Source organism: Setaria italica, chromosome IX (genome assembly GCF_000263155.2).
Source record: "Setaria italica strain Yugu1 chromosome IX, Setaria_italica_v2.0, whole genome shotgun sequence".
Lineage (NCBI taxonomy): Eukaryota > Viridiplantae > Streptophyta > Magnoliopsida > Poales > Poaceae > Setaria > Setaria italica.
The window spans coordinates 39,213,268-39,226,246 of NC_028458.1; the positions used below are offsets into that span (position 1 = coordinate 39,213,268).

At 42.0% G+C, this 12,979-nt stretch overlaps 1 protein-coding gene across 1 annotated transcript; it reads left to right on the forward strand.

Annotated features, from left to right (window-relative positions):
* Positions 1–496: 496 nt before the first annotated feature.
* LOC101786321 lies at positions 497–4,584 on the forward strand. Its single transcript, XM_004983688.3, has 3 exons — positions 497–688; positions 1,448–3,271; positions 3,687–4,584. Exons 2-3 carry the CDS (start codon positions 1,457–1,459, stop codon positions 4,014–4,016), a joined length of 2,145 nt encoding a protein of 714 aa, XP_004983745.1. The 5' UTR covers positions 497–688; positions 1,448–1,456; the 3' UTR covers positions 4,017–4,584.
* Positions 4,585–12,979: the final 8,395 nt, after the last annotated feature.

Consider the following 12,979-nt stretch of genomic DNA (forward strand, 5'->3'; position numbering starts at 1 on the left):
CTATTTGTGAATTTTTTCGCAAAAAGGGCCAAAAAACAAAAAAGTCGGGGGACCGGGGGAGGGTCCGTACTGCGTGCTTACGCTACGCGGGAGACCAGAGGGCGTGTACGTATGTACCACGCATGGTACAGTACACGACGCCGCGTGTACGAGCAGTCGAATCAAAGATTGAGAAACGGAGCACACCGTGCATGTTCTCGAACCCTCTCATCGGTCATCAAACAGTCTCACTCACTCAGGCCTCTGTGTCCTCCGGGAACGGCGCTCGCCCCGATGCTTACGCTCCCATGGTAATTACTGCGACGCACTAATTAATTTACTAATCATGAGGCGGCCTTAATTAGCAGCGGGATACGCAAAAGCGCTGTTCCAAAGCGCCTAAACTATGCTATAATCTGGGCACCGTACCATGCTTCCAGGAAATCTTACGCTCCGGTCCCTCTAGCTCGTGCTATTCCGCGCTCGCACCCTGCAGACGCGGAAGGAGATTTCGGAGTTCGGACACCAGAGACTAAGCTCATTCATTTGTTCAGCCGCCGAGGGGAGAGTAGGTCAGCGAGCGCACCCACCCACTCGCCCCACCTCAAATGCATTTTTGGTTTCGCTCTCGCGCGGGAGACGGGGAGTGAGAGGCGCGAGGGATCCGCCTCGCCTGCTGCTCTGCTGCGTTGATCTGGTTCTCAGCGAGGTAATGGGATTGCTCCACTCTGTTTCTGCGACTGGTCTCGAGTTGCTTCGATTTCGAACTCCTGTCTTTCTGCTACTTTGCTGTGTTAATGTTGGGGTGCATTGGGTGGGGATTTGGGCGCGGGAGATTGGCCAAGGTTGGGTTCGTTTTCTTGGTGAAAATCCCTGCGTCGTCTCAAGAAATGCGGCGGGTCTATTGATTGGATATTGGGATTTGATGCGGGAGTGAGTATTTGGAGTTCCTGGAGGAGGGTCTGCCTCTTCGGATGGTTGGATTCATTGGGTCGCGGAAATGCTCAGATTTATGTGGGATTGAAGAGTTCAGTTTTAATGGATGTTGAATCTAGTCTTAAGGGTGGGAAAGCTTATATATTGTGTCTATGGGGAATATAAGACTGTTCTGTTTACCATTTAGTGAGAGAAAATGTGGATGGATGATACATAATGCGTACCCCCATTTTCTGTTCTGATGAGAACACTTCACTTGTAAACTACTAGGAGTGTATGTGTCATCTAGTACTAGTAGCTTTTCTGCACAAACAGGTGGCAACCATCTCGAAGTTTGACCTTTTTGTTTGATGTTCCAGAGCAGCATCCTGCTAGGCACTAGCTATTTTATGACCGGCTTATAGACAAAAAAAAAAGGCTCTGTGATTTCTGTCTCTTCTATTTGCATTGCTATGAAAAACTGCATCGTACTACAAAAGAAGTGTAGATTTTGGACCAAATTAGCTAACTATATTTGTGATTTGGTTTGCAGGTTTCCTCTATGGGGAATCGTTCTCGTCTAAGTGCATCCAAGGAAAGCATGAAATCAATCAGTGAAGAAACTGAGAGTACCAGCAGAGACACAGAAACAAGCAGATTTCACCAATTGAAATGCAGAGATGAAAAATTCAGAGAACCATGCCTTGACAGGGTCCCTAATTTCCACTGCAAAAGTTTGCCTTCAAGATATCGAGATGCAAATCCGGAAGATAGCATCATGCACAAGCGCGGCTCTATGTATCAGAGTTCCAGTGAGGTTAGCAGACTTAGGAATCTCCAAGGGAGGAGGAAAATAAATTATTCGAGCAATAAAGACACATTTTTGTCCTTTGAGGTTGTTAATTCGTCCTCTCAGCCTAGCACAAGTGGTGCTTGCTTCTTTCCGCAGCGAAGCTATTCATGCAATACAAGGTCTTCTATGGGGACAATTCATCAAGCTTCCAGAGAGTTTCTGAAACTTTCACTCCATGAGATCCCTGAGGATGATTTAACGGTTGAAAGGCCACGCAGAGACTGCAATTTGTTGAAAAATGGTGCAGTAGACAGTTTCCTGGAGATTTCACTTGAAGAAGATACCGCCAAAGGTTCATGCACAAATGCAGCCCCTCATTTGCTAGAAGGCAGCTGTACCGAAGTTGCAAGATCAAATTGCCAACAGTCAGTTGGTGTTTGTCCTGATGAAAGAGATGCAAGTAATCTGCCCAAGTCCTTGTCAACGAAGGTGGGTGTTTTTGATGCTACATGTTCATCAGAATGTGTTGGCAACAAAAAGGCTCGATCTAGTCCGTTCAAGAAAATACTTGATCCTATCATGAAGTCGAAGTCTCAACGGAACCCTTCTCCTTCTCTGATGGAAACAGAAGATGCAAAATCTAGTAATACACCATTTGGAGGAAAAGGTAGAGTATTACGCAAATCCTTGTTAAGTGATATCTCAAGGATGGAGCAAAGCCTCACACCTGATTGCCAGACAAATGGGGAAGCCCAGCAATTGACTGTCAGTTCATCGCCAACTCATCTTCATGCTGTTATTAAATTGGATCCAAATAATGGTGCTTTCGGTTTTGAGTTTTGTACCAAGGGCCCAGAAGAATCAATATATGCTAACACGTGGAAAGCTGGGAATGAACTGAATTGGATTTATACTTTCCATAGCAGTGGCAAGCGAGCGAGCACTGTGGGAAGGGCCTCAAAGGATAGGCGTGGTTGTCTACCACCAATTGTAGGCCAGATGCACGTGTCTTCCTATTTGTACTCTAATGTTGAAGAAGATGGTATTTTGAATAACTCAGCCACCACGGAATTTGTTTTGTATGACATTGCTCATGCAAGACGGAGTTCTGCTGTTGAGAGAATTCAATGTACCGATTCCGTTCGACCATCATTCTGCAATGTTGTCAACAATTCCATCTCTACCCGAGACAGAAATGATCTGATGCAGCGACAAAATACTACAAGGAATGACTCAGATCTATCAACATCTTGCCTTTGGTCCCGAGAAGATCTTCATCCTCATTTGGAGGTTGCTGCTGTCGTGATCCAGGTGCCATTTCATAAAACAAAATCGAAACAACTGAGAGCTGGATCATTACCTGGTAGTATCAAAGCGGTTACAGCAGGTGGTGCGCATGGGCTGCCAAGGGATGATGAAGCCAGTCCGTCACCATTACTTGACCGCCTGAAGTCTGGTGGGGCCTGTGATTGTGGTGGATGGGACATGTCTTGCCCAATTGTTGTCCTTGATAATGCATATGATAGTTACTGGGTTGATTCTGTGATGAATGAAAGTAAAGTTCCTATGGAGCTATTTGCTCAGGTACACCTGATTATTTTCTCTTTTAACAGATAAATAGTTATTACTGCTTTGTATTTTGAGCTGTGAAGGGACAACTAAATGTAATGAAAGAAAGTAAGACTTTGTGTGTCAATCTATTCATGTTTCCGCAAATGGCTGCCTGTGACATTTAAAGATCAGCTAACATATCAAGTGCCCTATCCATAGATGCATTTCAAGTTATTTTTTAGATGAAGGAAGCTTTATTAATAATAAAGTTCTAGCCTCCGCATTTAAAGCTAATAGGGTAGTTGTTTCTTGTTTGATCCTGCCTTGAAAAGCTTTGCAGCAAAGTATTTACTGACTTTATTTGTATACACAATATTCATGATTACATTCTAAAGCTATGTTCAACTAAATGCCATCTTTAATTTATATGCTGCAATTGTTGGAACAGGGTAACAAAGAAGTTCTCCCTGCCCTTTTGATGAAGGCGGATGGGAATGGACATTTCTCGGTGGATTTTCATGCACGACTATCAGCGTTGCAGGCGTTTTCTATCTGCATCTCTTTGCTTCACTGTTCTGAAGCTTCTTCAGACATTGGTATCGACAAATTCAAGAACAAGCTATACTCCAGCTCGCTGAAGATGCTTCTGAAGGAGGAAGTGAAGCAGTTAATTGACTCAGTCACGACCAAGGAGAAAAAGAAACCAAAGAGCAGGAATGAAAAAGCACCTCCATCTATTGTCATGAACCCTCCGTTTTCTCCCATGGGAAGAGTATAGCATGTGAATAAGCAGCGGAATAACTCTTGAGACTCAAAAGATAAGAATCTTCCCATTAGTTTTGACCATGTTAATTTTTTTGAGATAAAAAGAAAAATAACCCTGTTCATAAGGATGGAGGATGCTTGTAGTTCATAGTAGTAGTTTTAGCTTTTAGCAACCAAGGGAGGGCATGAATCATTGCTGTAGTCCACCAGAGAATACACAAATGTATGAGCCAGTTCTGAGACTGAAAGAACAAGAGCATAAAGAGACCATGTAGCCATTTTTTCCTTTGTGTAAAAACATTCTGGGGATCTCTAGTCTGTTTTGGTTGCAAGTGCATCTCCTTTTGTTCTGATTCAGCTTTGTGGAACTAAGATCTTTGTTTCAATCTTCATGCAACTGATGATTGCTTCAGAAGTTCTGAAGTAGAGGTACTTTCGAACTGGCAAAATTGTACCATGATGAAATTCCATCTTTTGGCGCCACCTGCCATGCCCATTTCAATTCCTGCATTGGTTGGCAGACTGGTGTATCTGCTGGCTGTGGTTGCCCTTGTAGGTTTGACATTTATGTGGTGCTTTACCATGTTCATAGAACCTGAACAGGAGTACAAGTAAACACAGTGCTACAATTTGCTGGTTCTTGTTTGTTCATTTTTTGCTTGTTTGACTTGCAGCATCCCTACATATTTAGTGGTATTATTCTTCACTTCAAATTCTGGGTGCAAGCCTGATACTGATAGTGCCACCTTGGGTCCCTGAAGGAGAAATTCAAACTTGCTTAAAGTTGCCAGTCCGAAGATGTTTCTTTTGCAGAGGCATGTCTGGTTTATGACCCACAGAAGTCCTGCCAAAATTTGTGCATACCAAATTGCCAAAGTTTTGCTTAAAAAGAAGAAGCAAATTGCCAAAGTTATTTTGCCTTGTTGGTGCATGTGCCAAGATAAAGTTGCGTTTGGCCAAAGTTTAGTTGTGCCAAAGTATGTTTTGTGGCTTTATTTAGTACTACCTCCGTTCCAAGAAAAAAATGCAAATCTCGCATCCTGTGAAGACCAAAGATTCTTAATTTTGACCAAATCTATTTAAAAAGGTATTGATGTTTACGATGCGTAATAAGTATCATTAGATTAATCATGTGATGTATCTTCACGATCAATTTAACTCAAAATCTAAATGTAGATAATATGTTCTATAAACTTAGCCAAACTAAAGATCCTTTGACTCCTTGTAAAACGAGATTTACATTCTTTTTCGGACGAGATTTACATTCTTTTTCGGACAGAGGAAGTAGGTCAACAAAATTGATTTTTCCTTGAAAAATTGACTAGGGTTTGATTGGAAGCTACTCCCTTCGTCAAAAAAAAAAGTTTGTCTAGTCAGCTATGGTCCATTGTCCATTGCTTGTGCGGGCTAGATCTTAGGTGCCAAATGTGGCCTTGTTTTGGCACCAAATAATGATTGCATGTATTCTGTGACTAACAATCTTTAAACCATATTACTCCCTCCATTCAAAAAAATGTAAGTGTATTTTGATAAGCAAAAAGTCGTGCATAATAGATTTTGACCACCTATTTCTCTAACAGATTGTTATTATTTGCCAAAGAAACAATATCATACCAGAGGTACTTGAATACAAATCTACTGTTGTAAGTTTTTTGTCCTAAACTTGTATGTAGTTTGAATAATTGTTGATCAAAGTTTGTAAAATTGACTTTTTCTTGTATGAAATACAATAACCATTTCATAATGCAGGGAGTATCTCACAAACTACATTTCCAATTTAGATACTGACAAATACCAAACAGCAAGGTTACATAAGCCCGATACTAAATACCCTTACAAAGGAATTAATCCCTTGACTGATTCTATAGATCGGTCAGCGACTTAGAGGCTACACCTAGCAGGTGCGCTCTCACGCCCTCGCTAAGTACCGATCGAAGCCTCTAGGCCTCTGTCTATACTCCAAGCAACGGGATGGTTGACCGACCTCCCATTGCTCGGAAGGCCTGGCCGACAAATTGTCACTAGGCAGTCAAAACCCAAGACGCTTCGCTCCAGCCGCTCTATGGCGAGCCTGACCGAGCAAAGATCCCCTAGCGGGGTTGTACCATGGAGGAAGATGGGTACTTCACCAGAGAAGCCCGCGTGCTCTGGGGACACATTAAAACAATTAAAATCTTGTACAACAAACAATGCTTGAGATTGAGACCTATAAAGATTAGTTGTGTGAATATGCAGTAATACTACAGCAGTAGCATGCTAGCAGGTAGGACTTAGGAGTAGCAGCTATGATATCCACTTGTCCAGCATATTATATAGCACTAGGTAAATACCCGTGAGTTGCCACGGGAAATCATGATTTAGAATGGCCCCATTGATCACACGTACAGCCAGCTATTCCTCCCCTGCATCAAATCAACAGGAAAGGAAAAATTAGTTGCTAAAATCGAAATGCAACAGAAAGCCTCTTCTTAGAAAAATAAGTATTAAATGGTTAACAATCATCAATCTAAACTAAAGGTTATTAGTCATTTAAGGTTTTCAAAAAAATTCGCCTGTAACAGGATAAGTACCTACTGTTTCATCCTCTTTGCTTTCTCTCTTTGCTTGGATGGACATGCTAATAATATTTTCATGTATGATACTGCAAAAATCAGAATGCACATATGACATTGTTTTAAACTAAAAATTGGATAAGAAATTTAAAATTTGAAATTTCAGGTTGCAAAATGACCAGGAGATAAACAACAGAACATGGTTCACTGTATGTTTTCCTCAAATATTTGAATCAGTGCACTCTACCTAAATTTTTTAAGCCTGAACTTGCACATTGCTTAGAACTCTGAACCCCATTGCTTAGAACTTTGAAACCCTGAACTCTTAACTCATAACCCTGAAAAATGAGAGAGAGAGAGAGAGAGAGAGAGAGAGAGAGAGGAAAGCGATGCTGCAGGTGGAGTATCAAGCAATGCTTTAATCAAACATGAAAAGTCAAACAAGATAAGAGACAAGATACTGAATCTACAAAGATCGTAATGCCAGGATAAGAGGTTCGAGTGAGAGAGACTTGAGGGTCTAACTTAACTTACTGTGGTCGGACCTACCGGACATGTCCGGTAGGAGGAGGGTCACAGGGGTGAATTCGTCCATGTTCTCAGTTGGGTTCGTTGGTAGTCCCAGTAATCGTTGGAAGTTCCGAGTGTCGGAAGTCGGAACTTCCAGCAAGTGTCAGGAGTTCCAAGAGTCGGAAGTCCCGATAAACGTCAAGAGTTCCGGCACACAATTGACTTACTGACTTGGCGTTGTGCAGGTCCTACCAGATATGTCCGGTATTCCTACCGGACATGTCCGTTATGCACCAACGGCTATAAAAAACGGCTAGTTTCATGGAGGGGGCTATAAATACCCCTGAGCCTCCACCTTTGGAAGCTGTTGATTCTACTGGTTCCCTAAGCCTTTCTAGAGCCTTGAGAACACTTTCCAACCCTCTCTTAGTGAGTGATTGATCCAAATTGCAAAATCCAATTGTGGGTTGAGAGAAATTAAAATTTGAGAGCAAGCCACCTCTTGAGCACTTGTGCATATTATTGATCTCGTGATTTGCATTTGTTACTCTTGGACTCTTCGGTCCTAGATGGCTAGGCGTCGTCGGAGAGCACCCAAGAGATTGTGTTGTGCCTCGAAAGTTTGTAACGGTCGATCTCACCGCCGAAAGGGACGCTCCCGCCGGCGTTGCTACTGCTGCTAGCCGCAGCGCTGGCAGCGACAACAACCACCATGTTCGGTCAGGGCCGGCCCGTGACCGACAGTGGTGCGGAGACGCCGCCTACGCCGTCGAGCTTCACGCCCAAGGAAAGCTTCCCGATCGACTGCGGCGGGACAAGCAAAGCATATAGAGTTTGGAATTTGTCTAGTGGTACTCTTGAAGAGGTGCATGATGTTGAATTTGATGAAACTAAGGGCCCTCAAGATGAAAATGAGAATCTAGATGATGTAAAAGGCACTCAATTGGTCAATGCTATGAAGAACATGTATATTGGTGATATAAGGCCAAGACAAGTTGATGATGAAGAAGATCAAATGTTCAATCCTAGTGTGCAAGTTGACACAAATCAAGATAGCTCAAGTGGTTTTCATGATCAATCTCAAGTCCAACAAGTGCAAGATCAACAAGCTAGTTCATCTCAAGCAAATGATCAAGTCCCAATACTCCAACCTACAAACATTGCAAGAGATCATCCATTGGATCATATTATTGGAGATATTCAAAGTGGTGTGCAAACAAGATCAAGATTAGCATCCTTTTGTGAACACTACTCATTTGTATCATCATTTCAGCCAACCAAGATTGAAGATGCATTGATGGATGTTGATTGGGTAAATGCCATGCATGAAGAGTTGAACAACTTCACTAGAAATCAAGTGTGGGAACTTGTTGAGAGGCTAAAGAACTACAATGTGATTGGAATCAAATGGGTCTTTCGCAACAAGCAAGATCAAGATGGCATAGTGGTGAGAAACAAAGCAAGATTGGTAGCACAAGGTATACTCAAGTGGAAGGTATTAACTTTTGAAGGGTCGAGATGGCGGACTAGAGGGGGGTGAATAGTCCTTTCTAAAACTAATCCCACCGGCTAACCAAAACAAATGCGGAATTAAACTTAACGGTCTAGCCAAGACTACACCCCTCTATCTATAACTTTAACACCTTACAAAAGATCCTAATTAGATAATAGAGGTGCCTGAAAGTGCATCCAACCCTTTAGTGGGTTTTGGATGATTGATTGACAACAACGATTAAAGAACTAAGAAGTTTGTTGAGTGTCAAACAGGAAATTGATTATTAGAATATGATTGATGGAAGTGACTTGATGCATTTGGAGTTATTCATATTTGATGAATGGAATCAAGTCATGTGCTCAAGATGGCTATGCTCATGAAGAAAATCAAAATGGACATGTTGGCACCCTCACTTTATGAAGATTGAAAGACACGGCATTGATTGAAAGAAATCAACTCAAGAGGTTAAAAATTTATTTCCATTTAATCTTGAGTTTATAGGAACACCATACTATAAAGAGGGATGCATCATGTTGATAGATAAATATTCATAAGTGCTCAAGTCAACCCATGGAAGTTTGATACCGGACATGAGAGAGACCTAAATCGCTAACTTGTTGCACATTGCCAGTAAATACCGAATGTGTCCAGTATACATACCGGACGTGTCCGATATTAGCAAGGTGCATAATTTTGTCTCTGTGGTTTTGAGTGGTTGAGATAGTCAGAAGTTCTGACAATCGTCGGGAGTTCCGGGGGTCGGAAGTTCCAACAAGCGTCGGGAGTCCCGACACCTTAATGAGTTGAGAGTTAACTGTACTGGTCATACCGGACGTTTCCGACCAGAGTCCAATGGCTAGTTTTTCAAAAGGAACGGGTGTCAGAAGTTCCGGCAATAGTCGGGAGTTCTGACGCCTCGCACGCTTTTAACTCTCTAACCTTTGGCGTAGTGCAAGTCACACTGGACGTGTCCGGTATGCATACTGGATGGATGTGTCCGGTATGTCCCAATGGCTAGTTTTTCATAGGGGCTATAAATACCCCCAAGACTCCACCTTTGGAGGCTGCTAATTCTGCTAGTTCTCTCACATGTTTTTGAGCCTTGCCAACTCTCCCAAACCCTCTCTTAGTGAGTGATTGAATTAAATTGCCAAATCCAATTGTGGGTTGAGTGAAATTTGAAAAAGAGAGCTAAGCCATCCACTTGAGCACTTGTGCATATTATCGATCTCTTGATTCGCATTTGTTACTCTTGGACTCTTCGGTCCTAGACAGCTAGGCGTCGCTTAAGAGCACCCAGGAGATTGTGGTGTGCCTCCGAAAGTTTGTAACGGTCGATTCCGCCGCTGCAAGGGAAGGAATCAACTAGTGGAAGGAGGAAAAGGAGTTGGAAAAGACTCTGGCTAGAGTGAACTTCGTGGATCCTCTAGGGCTGACCTTCGCTGGGTCGCCCGCAGCCCCCTCAATAGAGAGTAGGACTCGATGGAGTCCGAACTTCGGTAAAACAAATACCGTGTCTTGATTCTATTTCTTTTGGTATTTGTGATCTATTTGTGTTGCTCCAGCTCTTGTGCAGGTTACCTGTGTGTGGCACAATCTTTAGTGGGTTCCTACAGGTTGGATTGAAGTTTGGAATCGTGTATACCGGACGTGTCCGGTAGCACTACCGAACGTGTCTGGTATTGCCTGTAGCATTTGAGTTAACCGAACGTGTCCGGTAACTATATCGGACGTGTCCAGTATCGGCTGCTGCATTGTTTTTTATCTATTCACTGCTCTAATCTTTGTGTTGCAGGGTTGTGGCTCCTAGATTCATTTAGTATCTTTTATATACTCTTTGGCTAACTTGTGAGGGGTTGTATCGCTCTGATTTGGAGTTTTCATTCGGAAACTCTCATTACTAATCGTTTCCGCTTTTAAAGGTGTTAATTTTCAGAACGCCTATTCACCCTCCTCTAGGCGGCATCCTCGGTCCTTACAAGTGGTATCAGAGCAAGATCTCACTAAAGAGCTTCACCGCCGTGAGAAAAGGATGTTGACGCCTATCGAGTCGGAGCCGGTGCTTCTCCAAAAGGATAGCTCAAATTTTCTACCTTGGTCAATTCATGTACTCAATGCTTTTAGGACTATTAATCCTCTTGTTGAGCGTATTGTGGATGCAAGCGTCTCTCTTCCTATAGTTGATTGGAGCAACTACAAAAACTTGTCAAAAGACAAAGAGAGATGTGTGCAACTCAACACTCAAGCAATTAATGTTATTTTGAACACAATATCTTTATTTGGAACATCCAGATGGGCATATCTTTTCTTTAGTTTATGCATCTTTCATTCAAAGATAGACAAGAAAATCAATCTAAAGGCACCACTCCTCTTATTACCCTGAAAAGGAAACTTCTTGCGGAATGATAGATCCATTTGTCTTGCTCTACCTCGCAAGGACTTCTACCATCCCTCTTTTTCAAAATTGTTGTCAAAATCGCATAGTTCTATTAAAAGAGGAGGATTTCTCTGACCAACAGCATAGGTCAGAGTTTAGGTTTATCCCTTCCCCTTCTACTTACTTGAGAGTAGGGAGCAAAACTAGATAAGTCTTAAGCGAAGACTGGGTTTAATGATACCCTCCCTATTCGTAACTGCTTACAACGGAACATCTACTATTCATTCTATCCACTATCTCTCAACAAATGAATCTGAATCAAAGTAGAGTAGAAGGCCAGACCTTAGGAGAATTTTGAAGAGATGAAAGTGAAAGGAGGAGGTATCCTTGGACCCCAGAAGCTAGTTCCAGTATCCTCATTTCTTTGGACACCAAACATGCAACATATCCTCCATTGGCATTAACACATCATAGTGAAGCTTCCTTCACTGAACAGATCTTCAGCAAGAAGTGACTAGTTGTCATTCCAAACTCCTAACCTTTTGTTTATCTCTCGCTTGCTTTGATTAGAAATTCATCAAATGAAGGATTCAGAGCTTTTGTGTCCCTACAGTTAAGTACCAATATCTTTCTTGTCCGTCCAGCTATTCAGGAAAGGAAGGCAATCGATTCAATTCATTCCCCAATTTTTGGCTTGGTGCTGCGCATTATTAATAATATCATATAGAAACATGGACTAGCTCGAGACCTTGGCTTCAACCAATCAATTGAATCTTGGACACATTTAATTATTAGATATTGCTTAAGGGATCACCACATATATTTATCAGATTATCATGTCTGTCTTGTCTTGCTATTTCCATCGACCAACCATGAGAGTGTTAATCAACTCCACCTGGAGGAAGTGTCAAAGGCGTCTGTCTATCAGTTATCGATAGATCGAAGAAACCTAAAGGATCTGGTGGTTGTGTAATTGTAAGATTACTGATCATGGGATACGGATCTAGTTCTTGGCTCTGCCTACACAGAGCTGAGTCGAATAGTCTTGAAGAGATGTCTTGGAATGTTTGATGGCCGTGAAAGTAAGAATTCTTTTATTTAGCCAGAATTCGCCTACTTTACTTTAGAGGACTAGCTCTTCCTATTGGACTCGTGGGATTGGAGACAACCTCAGGTTCACTATCTTCTTTAGAGTCCTTAGACTATGGCTATGATATGATGATTGTCAGCTAACTTCACTAACCAATGGCACTATTTCGCACACAAGACATTGTAGCCTTGTGATCTCGAACACTACTTATGTTATGATAATAAGAAATCCAAAGTATTTAGTGGGTCAAGCAATACCCAGATTTGAACTGGGGATAAAGAATTTGCAGTCCCCTGCCTTACCGCTTGGCCATGCCGCCAAATCCGATTCTAAATCGAGAGAAATCTTATGCATCCATTTACTATACTAATTATTTATCGTACCAGGAGATTACTAAACCCTCTATTTTTTTTCAATAAGCACTCTACCACTAACTATGCGCCAGAGTATGGTTTCTCTACTCTTTCCTTTTGATACAAGAATTTCCAGATCAAGACATTCTTCCTATTAAGATATTGAATTGGGTCTTGGTTGTGGTGGTGGAGGTGCAGGATTAGGTCTAATATGAGGTCTAGCCAGTAGTATGACGTCTAGCTAGTAGATAGTAGAGAGGAGGGCTAAATCCAAGTTGGTTAATGTCGCGTCACTCAATCCATCTAATTTTCTTTCGCTCTAGTGAACTCTGGCAGTTGGAGGAGGGAAAGGAGCATACTTTTCTTACGCAAATAGAAAGTGCGAACAAAGTAGTCAACTTACTGAATCACGAGTGCTCTCATCTTTGTCTTTTGAACTCATCTTTGTTCTTCTAAAATAAGGAATGAATGGAGTTAGGAGAAAGGGTTGAGCTAGAAAGGTGGGAAACTATTTATGAATATAAGAAGCATCTTCCCAAGTTGCATCCTCTAGTGCTGCATTGGACCATTGAATTAAGACCTGAACTTGAGCATGGTTG